At 36.4% G+C, this 20044-nt stretch overlaps 3 protein-coding genes across 4 annotated transcripts; all 3 read left to right on the top strand.

Moving 5' to 3' along the window:
* Positions 1-1702: 1702 nt before the first annotated feature.
* On the top strand, positions 1703-7931 carry LOC140796766 (uncharacterized). Its single transcript, XM_073149874.1, has 9 exons — positions 1703-2712; positions 3527-3656; positions 3840-4324; positions 4408-4488; positions 4652-4750; positions 4981-5094; positions 5203-5286; positions 5773-5844; positions 6925-7931. The coding sequence occupies exons 1-9, from the start codon at positions 2392-2394 to the stop codon at positions 7186-7188; spliced, it is 1650 nt and encodes a 549-aa protein (XP_073005975.1). The 5' UTR covers positions 1703-2391; the 3' UTR covers positions 7189-7931.
* A 1676-nt stretch (positions 7932-9607) lies between these two features.
* Positions 9608-15849, top strand: LOC140796709 (WPP domain-associated protein-like). 2 transcript variants are annotated; one of them, XM_073149789.1, is made up of 6 exons: positions 9608-9905; positions 10365-12664; positions 13812-13938; positions 14624-14725; positions 15018-15115; positions 15451-15849. In XM_073149789.1, the coding sequence occupies exons 1-5, from the start codon at positions 9888-9890 to the stop codon at positions 15099-15101; spliced, it is 2631 nt and encodes an 876-aa protein (XP_073005890.1). In that variant the 5' UTR covers positions 9608-9887; the 3' UTR covers positions 15102-15115; positions 15451-15849. The 2 variants fall into 2 exon arrangements, with proteins under 2 accessions (XP_073005890.1, XP_073005889.1); XM_073149788.1 differs by having other exon boundaries at positions 9632-9923.
* A 378-nt stretch (positions 15850-16227) lies between these two features.
* Positions 16228-19939, top strand: LOC140796645 (histone-binding protein MSI1). Its single transcript, XM_073149717.1, has 6 exons — positions 16228-16703; positions 17380-17706; positions 18105-18257; positions 18777-18901; positions 19059-19154; positions 19491-19939. Exons 1-6 carry the CDS (start codon positions 16359-16361, stop codon positions 19717-19719), a joined length of 1275 nt encoding a protein of 424 aa, XP_073005818.1. The 5' UTR covers positions 16228-16358; the 3' UTR covers positions 19720-19939.
* Positions 19940-20044: the final 105 nt, after the last annotated feature.

Below are 20044 nucleotides of genomic sequence, written 5' to 3'. Positions count from 1 at the left end.
TTTTGAGTGGTCTAGTGTACAAAAGCATTACTTGAAAGCGATTAGCTGATGGAATTTAGAATGATCTCCAAGTTGTTCAACATAATTTGACACATTCAACTCATGTGGTTGGTTGGTTTACCCCCAAGGTCTCTCAATCTATATCATTTATGGATAATATACTTGTGCCCTAATTATTAATCCCCATAATTATTAACTTAGAAGATTATATATTTTGCAATGGTGCTTTAGAAGATGGTATTTTATATGTTAAATGAAAAAAAAAATCTACTTAAAAATGTGATATGGGTATTAACCAAGAAGTCATAGAATATAGGGATGCTATTATTATAAATTCTCCAATAAAAAGTTCATTATGAAGTTTTAAATGAGAGATTATATATAAAACCACCTTGTTGTTTAACCACTTACATAGTTTTGTTGGGTGGTAGTTAGTGTAGCATTAGTTGTTAAACAACAAGATGTCAACAACATTAAGCAACAAGGTGCATTACTTACAACTGCCCTTGTCCTCTAAACTCTTTCTTTTGACTTGGCAATTATAACAAGTCAATTGAAGTTGCTTCAGATGGAACATCTAAAATCATTGGCATGAGATGTCATCACATGCTTTTTTTTTTCCTTTTCTTTTCTTTTTTCTTTTTCTTTATGAAGTGCAACCAAGATATTGGTAGGATTTGGTACAATGATCTCTCTCTCTCTCTCTCTCTCTCTCTCTCTCTCTCTCTCTCTCTCTGTTTTTCTTTTAATTTACTTTTCTTGTTTCAGCTAATTACCTACTTCAACTCCTCTGATGTTTTCTTTACTTGCTTGATTTCTTAATAGATGAAGAATTCAAACCAAGTTATTTAAGTGTATGTGATATCATCAAATCATACTCAGTTCATATTATATATATATATTTATAATATTTTTCTGCACATTTGCTATAAAGAGGAATTATATATACGATGTAAAAAAAAAATTAAAATAGTTTTCTATCATACAGAGTCATCAATTACCTTTTTTTTGTTTGGAAATATAATAATAAATATTTATACATCACAGGAGATTATTTAATTTCATAATAAGTAGAAGAATTGCAATTTCATTAGCAACCCTTCTTATAACTAAAGAGATTATACGATCGAATCCAACTCTAAATAAATATTCTGGAAAAAATTATTTGATAGTTGGTGTTAGTTTGATCAAATATCTTGACCCACGTGACTTAAATTAGACGGTTTAGTATATTGGCTAAAACTTGACGGATCTTAGTGTTGACTCTTTATTAGCCCATATCTAATATTCAAACTTTTGAATAAAAAAAACCGAGTGTATATATCTTTTATAGTAGATATATATTTTATTATAATAAAGTGTACATAATTTATATATATATATAGTAGGTACTCAAGTCTATTATTATAAATAAAAAAGTAAATATAATTAAATTAAAAAAAACCCAGTTAGTAATGTACTAAACTACTAATGCTTACATAATTTTTCCTTTTGGATTCTAACAATAATCTCCACTTATGGAATCTTCCCAATAACCTTAATAAAGTCCAATTAATCCACCATTTAGCACCCATCCACATGCTTCTTTTGGGAGCATCACATTGGATTAATAATTAAGAATCACGTGATCTACGACAGCCTTTTCCCATATAGAGACATCTTGTAATTCTATTATCCCTCACTAAACTTTTAATCTCAACCTAATTAACATTAAATCTCTCTATCGTTTAACTGCGGTTATTATTAGTTATTAATCTTCTCTCCCTCTCTCTTCATCTCTCTTCTCCACTCTTCTCTTTTTCCACTCCCACCTCAAACCCCTCGCCATGGCCAACCGGTAACAAGTAAACAAACCCTAATCTCCTCTGCTCTCTATACCCTTCTTCTTCGTCTTCTTCGTCTTCTTCTTCTTCTTCTTCTTCTTCTTCTTCTTCTTCTTCGGATTTTTTTTTTCTTTCACTCCTTTAATTCCTTCTTCTTTTTTCACGGGCTTTGCTTGAATCCGAGGGAAAAAGTAAAAGAGGGGGAGAAAAAGAAATAAATAGAAAAGCTAGGTTTTCGTCAGATTCCCGTGGATCGAGTTGGTTATTTTTTTTTCTCTTTTGTGCCGCTTCATAAGAGGAGTGTTGGATTTGGGTGTCGGTAGCCTTGGAACAACCCCTTCTCCGAGATCGGTTCTCTTGCTCCTGGTTTGGTTGTTGCGGGCTACCAGGGAGTTCGATTGATGGATTTCGAGTTTCGTGAAGCAGATGAGGAGAGGTGGAATTTGTGATTAACTTGGGAATTAGATTTCGTGGGTTTTGTTAAAGATTGTATTTAGAGTAATTTCCTCGGGGATATGATTGCTCGAAGTTATAGGCGATGCGATTGATGCAAGTATAGGTGTCCTTGATGGGAGACATAGGGTTGTTGAAGCAGGGATGGAAGTGGTTGCAGTCCCAGAAGCAGGCATTCATGGGTACACGAGTTGCAGCGAGCTGCGCAAAGGATAAGCTTGTGTTCTTGATCGATCGCCACTGGCCGATGGTTTACGGGGGATGTGTACGAGTTGGGAGATTTCTTCTTATGCTGCTTCTGCAGTGGAAAGATTGTGTGGTCAGGGGCTTCTCATCCTTAATCAGTTTGGGTTCTACGGCGCTGTTTGTCATAATGTGGAGTTGCTTTCTTTGCTTGACTTCGACGACTTACCTTGTTTATGCACTTCTTAGTCTGGTTTGCTCTCAAATCTCTATACGACTTTTGCAGTTGCCTTTTGTCCCCTTAGTTATTTTATACCTTATTTGCTGTCCCCAAATATATTTTTGGATGATCTGTTTTGTTTATGCAATTGGTTTGATAGATTCCTTTTGTTTCAAAGAATCTAATTTTCTGCCTTTGTTATGATATTATCATGCTCCATTTATTCATAATCTTACTGTCCCATGTAAGACTTTTGTTGCATACTTGCGCATGCCATTTTCTTTTTGCTGCTTCATTGTCAACTCACTTGAATTGGGAGAATCTGTTAAGATGGAGTGGAATTTGACGAATTCCTTTTACACGCTTTCTCTGCCATATGACATGCTTTATCTTATTTCTTTCTTTTCACCAATAAGTAGTTTTAGTAACTGTAGGGAACATCAAATGAATCTCTAGTTATAGTTATATGTCATGCTATGCCAAAGAACATGTTAGCATCTGCTTTTCTTCACTTTGCTAGATAATGCATTCAGATTTTTTGCGAATATAACTAATATCATATTGTGATATATAAAATGATGCGCTAGAAGTTGGGTTGTTTGGAATATTGGCATGAACTGCTAATTTTGTAGTATGGACTTGAATTTGCAAAAATGTGGCCTATGATCTTCTGTTGTACCTTTTGGAATATTTTGCTACCTGTGATGTTTTTATTTATTCTCACTATGGTGCGTCGTATATGGACTTTATACATACAGTAGACTGTTCTTTATTGAAGGAATCAGTTCTTACTTACAAAAAAGGGCCTCTTGGTGGATCACATATTTGGCACATAATTTTCTTTCAGGGAGCTGCTGGGGCATCTATTCATTATTTGGGTTACACCCCTGGGCTTCTTATTGTAGGATTGTTTGGAATTTTGATGATGTGGATATTTGGAAACTTCTGGATAACAGGAATGCTACTTACCGCTGGAGGTGAGTTTTCCTCTCTTCTTTATTTTTGACGTATCTGATATCTTATATGTGAGTTTGCTGTCTGGAGTCTTATAGAAATAAATTTGATATCTGTTGCCTCTATACCTTAAACTTGAGTCTTGTAAGGATTTCTAGCACTAGTCTAGAGTTCCAGTCGTTGATGATTTCTTTAATGTGATGCAGGTTATATATATTCCCTAAATCATGCTCGGTTTCTGATACTCATGTCGAGTGCATATGCTGTTTATTGCATCAGTGCTCGTGTTGGATGGTTTGGAGTTTTTCTGACACTAAATATTTCTTTCCTTTCAAATGATTTTCTGAATAAGTTGTTTCAAGGATACGATAGCACCAATGAAAATGCACAATTTGAAGAGCCAAAGGATCCAGAACCTGTAATGGAGGATTTGTCTGGTTCTTGTGAATACTCGCCTCCGACTGGTGAATCTGCAAATGTGGACTCGTTTAAGTCTTCTTCTTCGATGTCCACTACAGAAGTTCTGAATACCCAGAAGGATGTTTCTTCTAGCAAAGTTGTCAAAAGCGATTCGACTTCAATAGATGAGATGAAGAGGATAATGGATGGTTTAAACCATTATGAAGTTTTAGGCTTCGCTAGACACAAGGTCATTGATCAAAAGTTACTAAAGAAAGAATATCACAAAAAGGTGGTGATTTATCTCTAGTAAGTAATCGTTGTTGAGAGTTAGTTTGTCTACTGTATCTTACTGGTTTTTGTTTGCATATGTAGGTTCTTCTTGTACATCCAGATAAAAATATGGGAAATTCTTTGGCTTGTGAATCATTTAAAAAGCTTCAATGTGCTTATGAGGCAAGTTTCTGTTGGTGAAGACTATTTTCTTCCTATTGCAAGAACTAAGTGGCATTGACATTAAAGAGCAAAATTGAGTCATTGTTTCTCCTATTATCAGTACCTATGGTTCAGAATGGTTTCCGATAGATTGACAGCTGCACCTTATCATGGTATTTTTCAGGTTCTTTCAGATGTAACAAAGAAGAACAATTATGATGACCAACTGAGGCAGGAAGAATCCAGGAAAGTTTCTCAGAAATCTCGTGGTATCTCTCAACAGGTAGAACTATTTATTATTTGATGCAGACTATTTATATATATTTTTTGTTTAAGTTGAAATTGCTGTTTACCAGATAAAAGTTAATTACTTATCATTGCACTAGAAACAAAAGCTTATGTTTAGTTGTGTCAGAGAGTATCTAATTTGGAGAGTATCTAATTTGGCAAGTGACTGTGTAACACTTCACTGCTATGTACTTTTTGCTGCCTAGCTGATGTCATCTTTTATAGGATGGGGTAGAGTTCATCTCCGAAGAATCCAGACGTATAGAATGTACAAAGTGTGGCAATTTTCATATATGGATATGTACTAGTAGAAGTAAAGCCAGAGCAAGGTGGTGTCAGGTTAGAACCTATTTTGCAACTCGACATTTTCAAGTCATTTTTTTTTTCTTTATATGTAGTAAGGGCATTTCAAATTCAACACCTGATTAGTATGTATACTGGCACTAGGATTGCTGTCAGTTCCATCAAGCTAAGGATGGAGATGGATGGGTAGAAAATGGGCGCTCCCCATTCTTTCCAACATCTCAGAAGGTATTGTGATTTTCAAAGATTGTATCCTTCTCTTTTTTCCTTCAGGCATTGTTCAAATACTCTTTATAGTGCAATTTTCAGTTGTAAATGTCTTTCCTTGCTTATCATATTACTTCTGACAGAAACTGTTTGGGTATGAATTTGTGACTTTCCTCGTTGTTTGATAGTCAATCTACTGCAATGTAAATAATGAGCGTGTGTATGCCAGGATAATTTCACAATATTTGATTCATAGGGAGTGCTAGAGATAGCTTATGTTGCAGTCTCTAATAATTAATACATAGATTAGTTGATTAAAGGAGGTTGTGCTCATCCATAATATGTTAGGTTTCTATCTATTAGTCTTCTCATTCTTTGATACTTTTCAACTCTAATGCATGCTAGCAATGTGTTTCTTTCTGTTTCTTCTTTTTGAAATTCGGGCCTTATATTGCATTAGCTCTCAACCTATTGTCTGAAAAGGAACTCACACTTCTTGCTTTGCAGGTGGATATACCTCGAGCTTTTGTTTGTGCTGAAAGTAAAATCTTTGATGTATCTGAATGGGCCATTTGTCAGGTCAGTCAGTGTCTACTGTTTCGTTGTGCTGACCTTTTTCTCTTCTTATTTCTTTATGATCTGAAAATACATTATAAATGTCAGTGGTGTTTGTCGGCAATTCTCTCATTACTGTTCTTTCAAGCATGTATTTGTGCCTTCTACTATTAAACTTTACTCTTGTGCATTCTGAAGTAATCTTCACAAGTTTGTTGGTTTGGCGGTGAAGTGGGATATGGCATTTCTGTGTGATTGACAAGGTCTTTTTACACGTCTTTTCTCATGTTATAGAATATATTTAGTGAAGTATCCTGCCCAATAAAATTTCCTGTCCTGGTGTTGTGCTTGTTCATAGACTATCACAAGGACATTAGCTATCGTGTTCACAAAAGGCTCCCCTTTCCTAGACAAGACACTTTTTGGACTAACTACTTTTGTTGGGTTCCTAACTCATCATTATATAATTAAGAAACTACATTCTATCAAGTCAGGCAGTCAAACAAATACTGTAAAGAAGACTTTAGTAGCCTTTTGTAGTGGGTTTTGATGAGATGCTTTTGGTTTATTGCACTTGAAAATAAGTTCGGGTTGTTGTTTACAAGCCAAATTGTTGATTTCCACTTTCTCATAATTTTCTGGTCTTATACATGGAGGATCAGATATGCTGATGACTACCAGTATGAAGTGCGAAAAAAGTTGATTCTAGCGCATGAGACTCCTACTAGTGCAGGGTTTGGCCGTCTGGGGAGAGAATGGTGTAAAAGCCTTGCCTGTGTTCTTCTTTACAATCTCTTTTCCAAGTCTAAAAAAGTTGTTTTTTTAATAACTTTGCTTGAGATCAATCGGTCCATTAGTTTTTGTAGTTAAGAAGTAAACTCTGCTTCCAGTTTAGATAGCCATTTTAGCATGCAATTTCTCCTGCCCGCGTCTTTCTTGGCTCTCCATTTTAGGTGATGACTCTTTTCTTCATAAGAAGATAGATATTTGAGTTGCAAACACAATCTACTATCTTTATTTACTGATAAAAGTAATATGCATAAAAAGGAATTAAAAGGAATACTCACTCTTCTTTGCCTTCACAAAAACTATATTGTTGTACAGGGAATGGTGTGCAGGCCTAATACTCATCGTCCAAGCTTTATGGTAAACATGGTTGGTTTGGATAAGACAACAAAGAGATCTAACAATTCCAAATATCCATGGGGGTTAGATGCTGAGATGATTCCTGAAGATGACGAGTTTGAGCTGTGGTTTCAGCAGGCCTTGGCATCTGGTGTCTTCTCTGAGACGCCTAAGCGTAGGAAAAGCTGGAGCCCCTTCAAGATGCCCCAGAAAGGTATCAAGAGTTGGCGGCGATCTCCATAGTCAAATTGTTAATGTGGGCAAGCGCTTTGGCAGAAGGGTTTATTTCAGTCATCATAAAAGAAAAGAACAGGAGAAGAAAATAGATTGTGGGCATATATTCTCTAGAAAGAAACAGGAAAAGAAAATGGAAAGGTTGACATATCTTTTCTTTGTTGACAGGCATCTCCTTTGAGTTTAAAAACAGAAAAGTAGTACTAAAAGGTGCTCTTGAAATGTCAAGGATTTTACTCCAGAGAATGTGATATGAGGTATCACAGGACAGTTCAAAGAGAATGGCTGACGCTGTAGTACTCTAATCCTCCTTATCTGTCATCATTTTACCCCTAGTGTTTGCTTCTTCATACTAGCGGTCCCTGTTGTATTCCTTGAAGCCCTCTAAATGTAAGGAAAACTGTACCTCATTCTTAGTTTGAAGGCAAGGGACCATGCAAGAAAGTGGACAGAGTTTTTCATGACAGTGACTGGATATGCGTGGCCTTTCTTGCTCATCTTTCGGAGAAGAATAATGGAAAACTAGTCACTTTAATATGACAATCTGTAAATAGATCAAAGCTATCTGTTGAAGTTTACTGGTCTCTGTAACATGTACACTAGAGAAACTGGATTAGTGCAAGCTATCAGTCAAGTCCAATGTAAACTTTGTGAATAAATGCTGGTGGTCGAGGTTCAGCTTTTCATTTATTGATCTAATGTCAGCGTTTGCAGCATCATTCCATTTACCCAATATGAAATTTTTTAAGTGATGAGTATGCGTTTTGATTCCCTTTCTATTAAAAGGAAAGATGGCATGCCTATTTTCTTACTGCTGCAGGTCTACATGGAACCCCTGAAAATTATCTTAATGTGTTTCATTGCAGAAAGTTCATGAAATCAGGTCAGGTTTCTTTGGAGCTGGATTAGCATTCTGACATTTATCTTATTACTTTGCTTAGGGCTTTCTATTTTGAGTTGTCAAGCCTTTCCAATATTAACTACATTAAATGCAGTTAATATGTAGATGGGTTTTATTTGAGTAAAATGCATACATTTTGTGTAAGTGTTTTAGCTAGCTCATTGTTCAAGATTTTGAGGTAGCTTTCTGTCATCTTGTCTTCTTACTCATTTAATGTGCTTATTAATTTTGGAGTAGCTAAATATTGTTACCATCTAATCTTCATAGAGGAATTTGTGCTTATGCTCTTGGAATGATGTCAGGGTGAGAATTTTGTGTATTTCTGTGGTCTATTGACTCCATTCAACCCATGATCTTCAATTCCAGCCTAAACAAATTTGGTTGGATCCAACTTGACACCAAGTCTAGATCCCAAATCCTAGGCTTCCCCGGATCCATGTGAATATTCCAACCGAGTCAAGTCTGGGCCAGTAGCATGATTAATTTTAGGTCTTGGATTGTTTAGCATTAAATAAAGTTCTTTATCTCATTGTGCTCAATGAGGTCCTGGTTCAGCTCACCCACTTTATTTAGGTGGCACTCATTAACTAATGGGCCCAAGTCTGACCATTAAAGCTGAGGGCCACCATTTGACCCACATTACTTAATCCACTTAAACATGATATTAAATGAGAAAATATTTTTTGCATCCACCCATGAGTTCGAGTTCCTGTGTTAAAAGGTTAGCTTTGTAGTTTTGGTCTTTGGTTATTGGATTATTTCTTTATGCTCTATTCGATTGTTTTGTTCGGTTATCGTTTTGCTTAGCAAAACATTTGAGTCGAGAGATTGAGACGATGGATAATTCCAGAGGAACAATTCGATTGCATGGGGCCCAGTTCACCACTTTTTCTTTCTCTTTTTTTTTGCCTCATGAGTCGTGAGCTAGCTATCTGGGATCCAGCAGACCAAGCCATTTGTACCTTCCCCTGTTTATCGTAGGATAAATGTTGTTACTATCCCCTGTTTAATCCATTCTTTTATGTGTACTCAAAAGTTTTCCATTTCTGCGTATTATACCTTTTGAAACTCATACTTTTATATGTTGATAGCGTTCAGATTACTTCTTAACTGTTATAAAGTAAAGTCTTAATAATTAAACAGAAAAAAAGACATAAATGTGCTTAATTAAAAGAAATATACCTAAATAAAAATAACAGTTAGTAACGTTTGAGAGGCACTGGTATAAAAAAAATAGTTTTAAGAGAATCCATAGAAAGTCGAACTATTTTTAAGATATATATATATATATATATATATATATATATATAAATTTAGAAAGATATATACGTGAAAAACCCACTCTTTTTTTCCCTCTCACTTGTTTTTAAAAATTAAAATAGGTATGGACCATATTTTGTGGTATAAATATGGGTAATTTAGAAATTTAAGGAATCAATTATTTAATTAGCAATTTATTTCCGACATGACGATGCTTTCCGTGAGCTTTCCTAATTATCATTCTCTCCCCAGCGACTTCTTTCTCTCACTCTTCTACTAAGCTTTTTGTCTCTCTCTCTCTCTCTCTCTCTCTCTCTCTCTCTCTCTCTCTGCTTTTCTTTTCCACTTGCCCTAAAGCTTTCCTGACAAGCACAGATAAAGAGTGAAAAAAGATCCCTCCTTTTAGAGTCCACTGTTCGCCGCCACTATTAAAGGGAGGGGGGGGGGGGGGAGAGAGGGCACGAGATTTCTCGCGCGAAGCAACCGTCGTGGCGCGAATTTTGAAGGGGATCTGTCGGCCCCTAACGGTCGTTTCGCCGCTCCCCTCATGGAGCGAACCCAGATCGTGAGTCTTGCCTCTCTGGTATATCGCTTCTGCTTTCTGATTCGTCCTCCGCTTTGGTAGATTTGTTTTGGTTCGTAACGGTAGGAAGGGTTAGCAAGATCGTTTCTGTTTGCGGTTCTGTTCTGTTCTTCTCTTCTTTATTCTATGCTTGAATTTTGTGATTTGGTGCTGTTCTTGGCCTTCTTGGTAAGGCTTCCCCGTCTGGATTTTGATTTGGGATTTTGGTTTCGTCGTATCTATGAAAGATTTGATTTTTATTGGTTTTTAGGTTTACTTTTGTGAGAAATTCTTACTGGAAATTTTTATATCTGATGGGGTCATCAATCTTCGCAAGATTTGCATATCTTGCCAATCTGAAAAGAAAGATAGAAATGCAATATTGATCATATTAAGGTCCTTCTGAATCAGATTCCTAAATCATTTTCTTATCTTGTTAAGACTTGCTAGTTCGTAATGCAGGTCACTGTTGGGGATTCTGAAGCCTTGAATGAGAGGCTTGCTCTGTCAATTGAAGGATCGAGAGCACCAAGTACTATTTCTGAAGAAAGAGAGAGTTTCGAGTATGACTCAGCTCTCTATGAGGGGTTTCTTCTTGATGTAGATTCTTATTCTGATGGCCTTAGTGACCATCTGAGTTTCACGAGGATGGGGGCCCATTCTGACATTGGTGGAATCACAAGTCCTGCTGATGAGGAGGTCTTAGGGAAGATTGTTTCAAAAGAGGCAGAGATATCTACGTCAGAAGAGAGGTCACAGTCTTGTAAATCCGATGATGATATGGACAATAGGTCAGAAACATTTGCGATTGTGCCAGAACACTTGCTGATGAATGCAGAAATTGATCGGGAACTCTCACGGCTGCATCACCGCCTTTTAGATTATAGCACAGGATTTAGTTATGCAGAGGATATAGAAAGGTTGAGGTTTGCAGTGGAAGAGCAGCTCCAAAGGCTTAAGGAGGACATTGAGGAGTTGAAAAGTTCAAACTTGCAGGATATGGACAATGCCAATTCTATGGGTGTAGGGTTGTGTTGTGTGCTTCCAAAAACAAGAGGTGATGAGAAGTTGATTGAAGTTGATGAAAGAGTTGATAGCTTGAAGATGTTACTATCGTCAGGATTTGATCAAATTGTTGACATGTTTGACTTAGTAAAAGATTCAGTTTCCGAACTTCAATGGGAACATGAGTTGCAGAAAGAAATCAGCGGTGCCATGATTCAGAACTATATTAGAGGTATTCAGGGTGAGTTTGAATCAAAACTTTTTGAGCAACGACGTCTTCTAAACACCCTGAGCAAGAACTGGCAGGAAAGTGACAATGAACTTGCTGCCATTCGAGAAGAACTTGATGCTATTTCTAAGTCGTTGAATCCAGAACCAAGTATGCATCACGGCCATGAAAGTTTTAAAGTAAAGATAATTAAAAAATGGAAGGACCATTTTTCTGGAAAAGGATTAGGTGAACATCTCTCATCACCACATCATGAGGGAAATGGAATTCTGGTGATAGAGAAATCTGGAATTGCCAGAGAGATTGTGTCATACAAGGGTGACTATCCCCATTTGAAGCACATGACAAAAGAAGAAATTGTAACATACTTTAGATCTGAAATGATCAAGATGAGGAGACAGCATGACTTGGCCTTGCAAGAGAAGACGGAAGAGTTGTTTAGGCTCAAGCGAGACTTTTTCAAGGGAAAGGGCTTGTTGTGGAAAGATAAAGAGCTCGAATTTCTGAAGAAGAGAATTCCTGAGGTCATTTCAAAGATGGATAGGGTCCTCCTAAGGAAAATAGTCGCACCTGTAATTAGCAATGATCATGATGAGATACGTAGATTGAAGTGCAGAATAGATTCCATACTTTATGAGAATCAACGTCTTCAATGTTTAATTAAGCATCTGTTGTCTAAGGTCTCAGATGCAGAAAGCAAAAAGTCATTTCACTCATTGTCTGAAGCTAAACTTTTGAAACAAATTAAGAATCTTGAAGGTGAATTCAAAGATCTGAAGATTGAAGGTAACATTAGAGATGAATTGTATCAGACTATTTTAAGAGAATTAATTGATGATTGCAGGAACACCATGGAGAACATAGACACCCAGACTAATATTCTGCAGGAGACATACTCCATTATATTTGGAGGAGTTATTTGGGATGCTATATCTACCATAAATCCCATTGTGCTAAAATATCAAACAGAAAATTGTGCTCTCAGAGAAATGCTTTTAGAAAAGGAAACAACATTATGTTCAGGAAATGAAGAGAATCAGAAGCTGAAGCATTTCATTACTTCTTTATCTTCATTGATAGATGAAAAAGAGAAGCTAGCAAAGGATGCTGAGTCTACAATGTTGCACCAAAGGAAGCAATTTGACATAGTAAACCATGAAATGAGTGTTCTCAGAGACCAAGTTGGCAAGCAAGTGATACTGATCTCAGATTTTCAGAGGGAATCAACCTCACTGAGCAGTAGATTAGATGAGAGTTTGCAACAAATTAGCAAATATGAACTGGAGATAAATGAACTTAACCAAAATTTATGGAGTACCTCAAATGCTTTGGAGGAAGAGAAAAAGAAAAACTCCATGCTTTGTGGCATTATTGAGGAGAAACAGAGGACATTATCATCATCTATCTCAAAGGAAAAGGAGCAAGAAAAGAAGTTAGAATGTACTATTATATCTATGATGGAGTTGTCAAAAGCATTTGGAGATGTTGAAATCAAATTATTAGAGAAGATTGGAAGAAATGAAAACAGGTTTTTATTCTTCTTATCTCATTGTTTTTGTTCATTTTGCTCATTTTAGTTTCGATTTGGTAGTAGTTGCTTTTGTAGACATGGTTATCTATCTATGATTAGATGACTAGATCCATCACTGTATATGTGGATTCAATTTAATTTCTACTCGCATGTAATTAGTTAACTGCAAAACAAACTTTGAGACCTGTTGCTTTGATTAACGAATTTGCCTGATTCATGGGATTTTTATTTTCCAACTGACAAGAAGTTTCTCAACTTCAATTTCATTTGTGAATTTTGAATTTCTTCTCTTTTGGAATCATCTAGTGCAATCTTCATTATGTAAGCGAGACCATATCAAAGGTCTCCAGATTATGAACATTGGGAGCTGGTGTTTTCTTTTATGTCTAAGTTGGTAATTTCTTACCAGTTTATTTTCCTCAATAAACTCAAACTACTAAATTATAACCAAGCTGAATATTTTTGAAAGTTATATGAAAGTGTTGTTTCTCCTTTCTTTGCACCCAGATGTGTCAAATCTCATATCATTGCATGGAGCATTTTTCTAGTTAGGCATGAACTAAATAAATTTAATTGTGGGATATTCCATCTTTTACTGCTAGTAATGCTACCAAGAACTATTATGAACTAAGAAGATTGAATAAGGTAGCTGCTAAAGTTGAAAACAAATCACAACAAAAATAAGTAAGTTTATCATTGTGAATAATTGCGTGTTATCAGTTGCCAATGCCCCTGAATTCAGTTAAGTGGCTATCTTGTGGTTGTTGTCATTGTGAACATCTTCTGATTTCTCTGCAAAGACATGGTAATGTTGGCTAATTACGTGGATAGATGCAGAAATATATACAAGTATGTCGGTCTCTGAGTCTTCTCCAGAGAAAATGGGTATTTGTTGGTTCAAATAAAGATTACTGATAACTTGTACGAGTAATGCATATTGAAGTTTTGCCGGGCTTATAGGACCTTCAGTTTTCCCGTGGCTAATTTGACTCCATTCACGTACCTACTCAATTTTCAACACTTTAAATCCGTAGATGTTTCTTTTCAGCTAAAGACTATAACTTCAAGTTTGGTTGCCTTTGATGTTGGTGCGTGATTCTCATGATTGGATAGTATGAAACATTTATTGTTGTTCTATTCACAGGTTAAGAACTTTGAGCCATCAGTTCAATCCGGTGGCGCAGCAGGCCATCCAATTGAAGAAAGAGGGAGCCTCGTGCAAACAAATGCTTGAAGTCAGATGTTCAAATCTCCAAAAGGCTGAAGCTGAGGTACATCTAGTTCTTGGATATCTTTCTTGCTGTACGTATTATCTGACATCTTCTCTCAAGGGGTACGTTTTCAAATATATTTACTGTTAGTGTTACGCTCATAGAGTCATAGATTTTATCAGAAATAGGAACTTTTTTATTCCAAAGTTTAACCAGTATGTCATTCTGGTATGTTACTGTAAAGTTCATGCATAAATCCAATTGCTTGAACTTCTGGTGCTTTGCTGGATAGGTGGATCCCAATTTCATAATGTTATGAACCTCTAATATCTGAAGTGTTGAGGAATCTGCTAGTTACAAGAATCATAAAATTGATTTTCTCACTCTAATCATTTCAGGTTGCTTTAGACTTTCTGATGCTTGTAGACTGTGGACCTTATGCTGCTTACTACAAACTGAACTTGAACCGTACTTCCTGAATTAGGAAAGTAGATTCTGGGAGTTGTATTCTCACTGATATGCAGGATATGTTTGGAAGATTCTACTTCTTAATTAACATCCTCCTGCATTTCTTCCTAAAACTAGAAGTTAGGATTAAAAATTTTATCGGGTACTCAAGATTAATAGAAATTCTTGTTCAAAGTTGGGTAGGTTATTTTTATATTTTTAAGATGAAAAGCTTACTTATAGCGATAACCCTAGAAAATCCGTGTGTAATATATAATTTAATTCATATGTGATTCAGGCTGATTTGTTGGGCGACAAGGTTGATGCTCTCTTGAGTATACTGGGAAAGGTGCATGTAGCATTTGATCAATACTCTCCACTGTTTCAGCATCATCCAGGGGTAAGTTTGTTTTAATCTAATGTTACTTTCATCATTATTTTTCATGATTGACTATTCTGATGTAAGATGGTTAGATGGTTAATGCTCATCCATTATTTGCTAAGATTTATGATCTTATAGTATGTCTTGTTATGTATGGTTTACCTTGGATAATTTTTTTTTTTGGTTAGTTTTAAATGTCAAAGAGATTGTGCTCAAGTTTTGGCAACATAAAGCTTACAATTAGAGGCATGTTGCAGCAAGTTGCATTGTGTACCAGTTTATGTGATGTTCACTTTGTTTTTATATGCAGTTACTAGATGTTCTCTTGAGGACGTGTAAAGTCATTACAAGTTTGAAAAGCAACGACAGCAAAGGCAGAAAAGATGCAAAATAAGCTAGAATAGCTTGGTGAGTTCCTTCTCTAATCACCATTGTGAAGCTTTCCAACAATGCTAAAATGTATACATTTTTCAATTAAACTGGTCTATCCTAATTGTTAAGATGCTGTTTTTCAAACTTCATCCTGTGGTTAGCGGGCTTCAGTTATAATGTGCTTAATATGAACAAGTTGAGTGGTAGTAAGGTTACATTTTGTACGTATTTATTCATGACTTCTCAAATGTACCCCTTTTTGTCATTTCTGTCGTTGAGGATGAGATTCTTCTTTTGCAAGCTCTTCATTAAGTCTATACAACTCTGCTGATTGTTTTGACTCGTGATGATCATCTTTTATGATCTCACAGGTGATCAAGATCCTAAAATTAGTACGAGAGGTAAAGATGAGAAAACAACTCCAAAGCGAAGATTCATGTCTCATGGCAGGAGTGTTGTCCCACGTATCCCTAAGCACACGGAGTTGTTCTGCAACAGTTCTGAGCCAGATCCTGTTACGCAACGGAGAAAAGAGAGCTGAAATTCTTAAGAACAAGAAATCAGAGTCTTCAATAACTACACAATTTGCATGTTTTGCATGAATTCGGCAGACTTAGAGTTCCATCTTGGTCTTTGGATATTGCAATTCTTTCTGTAAATATATCTACAACCAGATTTGCAGGTTTTGGAAGCTCAACCTGTATACGGTGTAAATGTCAATATATACACATTCTCCTTTTGAAATAAATTATATATTGTTGTTTACATAACCTTGTGGATAGGGAATCATTCAAATTTATCAAACATATTTGTTCAACCTTGTTTCATTGTGTCCAATAATAATATATAATGACCAGGTGTATACATTGTTCCATTGTATCACAGTGCATTTTTCACTATTTGCAAATTATTCCCTACCTTTCTGTAAAATGAGAAATGAAAAGGTATACTCACCATTTGATGTGCGATTTACAACTTAAATATATAGGAATTTTAGCGGCAAATTTGTTTAACTGTGAGGTGTGAAATGCAAATTTCCCTAACAGAGGACATTAGAACGAGTGGTATTATCGTAAATAGAGTACCAATGTCGTCCAATCATGTGAATCGAGTTTATAGCGTCACTTTAAATCCTTTAAATCCGAGAAAACCCTCGTCTTCTTCCCTCTTTCCTCACCTCGTCACCTCCTCCTTCCTCCTTTCCATTCGCGCCAAAACCCTAGTCTTCTGTCCTCTCTTACCGCCAAATTCGAATCCCCCACAGCGGAATCGGGAAGTGATGGCGAAGGACGAGGAGGAGTTCCGCGACGAAATTGAGGAACGGCTCATCAACGAGGAGTACAAGATCTGGAAGAAGAACACTCCATTCCTCTACGATTTGGTGATCACCCACGCCTTGGAGTGGCCATCTCTCACCGTGCAGTGGCTCCCCGACCGTGACGAGCCGGCGGGGAAGGACTACTCGGTTCAAAAGATGATTTTGGGGACCCACACCTCCGACAACGAGCCCAACTACCTCATGCTCGCCCAGGTTCAGCTACCGCTTGATGATGCCGAGTGCGACGCTCGCCACTACGACGACGAACATGCTGAAATCGGTGGGTTTGGCTGCGCTACCGGAAAGGTAACACCTTTTTTAGGTTTTTCGTGTATAACCCTGTAAAAACCCATATTTTCATATATGTATATCGTCAAATATTCGTTTTTGAATAGATATACCCTTAGATTTGCTTTTGATACTTATTAGTTAAAATACACTATGTCAACTGGTATGCATGCAAAAATGAGTAATTGTCGGTTTGACTAATAATAGTTTCTGATCTTTAGTAAACTATCTGTTGAACGGCTTACCCCCACACCAGAGGAGAAGTGACACTTTTGTGGTTCTTGTATTGTTGTTTTGCAGAATTAGAACTAATTTCTGTGAGGGGTTATTGATATATTCAGAGCGCAAGGGGTTCTTTGAGGAAAAGTTGTTCCTTTTATATTTTGATTGGGTTATCTTTTTAAGTGTTTTTCTGTTTTTCCTGTCTACGTCTTTGAAGTCACTTGTTTTTGCATATACTCTTTCTGCAACTTCCCTGGCTATGCATTCAATTGCTAGACAATGCTTCTTGGCTTGTATGTTCCCCGCTAGCTGTTTAGCACTTGTTGTATCATCTAATTGATTATTGTTTTGATAAACTTCTGAAAAGTGCTTTCAAAAGTTATATTTGCAATTTTGATCCAAAATAATATCCTTTGGGCTTACATGGATATGTCATAGTGCTTATTATGAGATTTCAAAATTTTTGGTGCAGGTGCAAATAATTCAGCAAATAAATCATGATGGCGAGGTTAACCGAGCTCGCTATATGCCTCAAAATCCTTTTGTAATTGCAACTAAGACAGTTAGTGCAGAGGTTTATGTTTTTGATTACAGCAGGCATCCATCAAAGCCTCCTCTAGATGGTGCGTGCAATCCTGACTTAAGGTTGAGAGGGCACAACTCTGAAGGGTATGGTTTATCTTGGAGTGTTTTCAAAGAAGGTCATTTATTGAGTGGTTCTGATGATGCTCAGATATGCTTGTGGGACATTAAAGCAAATACTAAAAATAAGACCCTTGATGCTCTTCAGACTTTTAAGGTAAGATTCATAGGAATTTTCTTGATTGATCTCTCTTTGCAGTTTAAGACTTAGTTCTGTTACTTTTCTTATCTCATTATTTTCTTTATTCTGCTTTACATTCAGACTATACTTGCTCAAGGCCTCAGAAGTTGGTTTTTTGGTTTCAGTTTGCCCTTGTCTGACGATTTCTTATTGTCCATTTCTGGTGGTTTTAACAGTGGTTGTCCAATTTCCAAATTTTTAATCAGAAACATGGAAAGATCTTTAAGAAAAATGAGAGAAAGGGGAACAAGATAATGCTGCAATTTCGATAGTTTCTGCAAAAAAATTTCGTTATTGTTGTTATATATATATATATATATGCATGCGTACTTGTTTGATTAAATACTTTACTATAATGATATTTTGTCAAATAGGTACATGATGGTGTTGTTGAAGATGTTGCTTGGCATTTGAGGCATGAATACTTGTTTGGCTCAGTTGGTGATGATCATCATCTGCTCATATGGGATCTCCGTACACCTGCTGCCAACAAGCCCGTTCATTCCGTGGTCGCTCATCAAGGTGAGGTGAGTGCCCTGATAAACCATTCGTGGAATGAACATTAGATTTGTGCTATTGGAGCAGATACATGATATGGCGAGTAAAAGAAATAACTGTTTGGTAAAAGAAACTATGGTACAAGTTGTTACATGCAGAGAGATTATAGGCATTTTTGTTTGTAAATTTCTCATGCTTTAATTGAACAAGAATCAACCATAGTATCTGATATTATTTGTGGATTTGAAGTTTGAAGGTCCAATTTTTTATTGTCATCGTTCTAGTTATGATCTTTATAGGGTTGATATTTGAAGCATGTAAAGGGTTTTTTTGAAGAGGAACAAAGTGGTCTGGTACTTTGAGTTGGCTACTCTATCTTGTCAATAAGCCTTATGTGATATTTATTTCACTAGGATAAATATGTATGAATAAATTCATGAGTTGAAGATCATACTAAAATTTGCACATGAGAAAAGGAGGAGGGGGATCATCATTAAAAAAAGATTAAATTTGATAATTCTAATTCCAACATAATGATTCTGTGGCAGGTAAATTGCTTGGCCTTCAATCCCTTCAACGAGTGGGTGGTGGCCACAGGTTCTACTGACAAAACTGTCAAGTTATTTGATCTTCGTAAGATCAGTACTGCCCTGCACACCTTTGATTGTCACAAGTAAGGCTGATGAAATTTATCTCCAACTATTATTTTTCTATATTTGATGTGCCTTATATATAATTATATATATCATGTTATTATTTAAACTTTCTATATTACTTGGTTCACTAATTGTACTGATGCTCCAATCTTTCACAAATTTTACGATCATTAGAGAGGAGGTTTTCCAAGTTGGCTGGAACCCGAAGAACGAGACTATATTAGCATCTTGCTGCCTTGGAAGGAGACTTATGGTTTGGGATCTTAGCAGGTAAGTTGATTCACTTCTTTGTCACCATTCTATGCCGAAGTTAATCAGGTGTCATGAATTCTGCTGAAGTAGTAGGGTGTCAGTTGGCATAGCCAACCCACAACATTGTGGTGGAAAATAATGCTAAGCTCATCAATCGTTGATATAATTCTGATAGATCTAAGCTGACACCTTCTTTGCGCTTCTTTATATGCAACTTGACTGAGGAATTCTCCATCTGAAATAGTTATACCATCTATGCTAGTAGGACGTACTAATACTTTTACCGATTGAAATAACGAATGCTTCTCTCCTGGCTCTTATTGATGCATGAGTTAAACCTTTTATTTTTCCCAGAATCGATGATGAACAAACGCCAGAGGATGCAGAGGATGGCCCACCCGAGCTTCTCTTCATTCACGGTGGACATACTAGCAAGATATCTGATTTCTCTTGGAACCCTTGTGAGGATTGGGTCATTGCCAGTGTTGCTGAAGATAACATCCTTCAAATATGGCAGATGGCTGAAAACATTTATCACGACGAAGATGATTTACCCACTGATGAACCACCCAAAGCCTCCTAGCTTGTGATCCTTTTTAGAAGAGTTTTAACATTTAACTTGTAAGAACAGATGAACCTAAAATACGATGGCCATGCAATGCCTTCCTCCAAGATTAATCTTTTGTAGTTGGGCTACTGGTCCTCAGTAGTCCTGTTGTTTTCCTACTTTTTCATTTGTAAGCTTTTGTCACAACATCATGGATATTTAATTTTCTATTCTCAGATATGCTGTTTCTTTCAAACTTTGATCCATGTGTGCACAAGTTAGATAAAATCACAGATTTGCCTTTATCTTACAACTATTAATTGTATGAGCTCCCAAAATTTGGCGGGACTTATGCTTCCTG

Source organism: Typha latifolia, chromosome 10 (assembly GCF_019914945.1).
Source record: "Typha latifolia isolate L0001 chromosome 10, TyphaL0001v2, whole genome shotgun sequence".
Lineage (NCBI taxonomy): Eukaryota > Viridiplantae > Streptophyta > Magnoliopsida > Poales > Typhaceae > Typha > Typha latifolia.
This window is presented reverse-complemented; position numbering and strand designations above follow the sequence as displayed.

Coding starts and splice junctions, on each gene's coding strand:
- LOC140796766 (XM_073149874.1), top strand. CDS start 2,392: ATGGGAGACATAGGGTTGTTGAAGCAGGGATGGAAGTGGTTGCAGTCC. Junction 3,657..3,839: donor AATGCTACTTACCGCTGGAG/GTGAGTTTTCCT, acceptor AATGTGATGCAG/GTTATATATATTCCCTAAAT. Junction 5,845..6,924: donor CTGAATGGGCCATTTGTCAG/GTCAGTCAGTGT, acceptor ATTGTTGTACAG/GGAATGGTGTGCAGGCCTAA.
- LOC140796709 (XM_073149788.1), top strand. CDS start 9,888: ATGGAGCGAACCCAGATCGTGAGTCTTGCCTCTCTG. Junction 13,939..14,623: donor TCCAAAAGGCTGAAGCTGAG/GTACATCTAGTT, acceptor TATGTGATTCAG/GCTGATTTGTTGGGCGACAA. Junction 14,726..15,017: donor TGTTTCAGCATCATCCAGGG/GTAAGTTTGTTT, acceptor TTTTATATGCAG/TTACTAGATGTTCTCTTGAG.
- LOC140796645 (XM_073149717.1), top strand. CDS start 16,359: ATGGCGAAGGACGAGGAGGAGTTCCGCGACGAAATTGAGGAACGGCTC. Junction 18,902..19,058: donor CACACCTTTGATTGTCACAA/GTAAGGCTGATG, acceptor TACGATCATTAG/AGAGGAGGTTTTCCAAGTTG. Junction 19,155..19,490: donor ATGGTTTGGGATCTTAGCAG/GTAAGTTGATTC, acceptor TATTTTTCCCAG/AATCGATGATGAACAAACGC.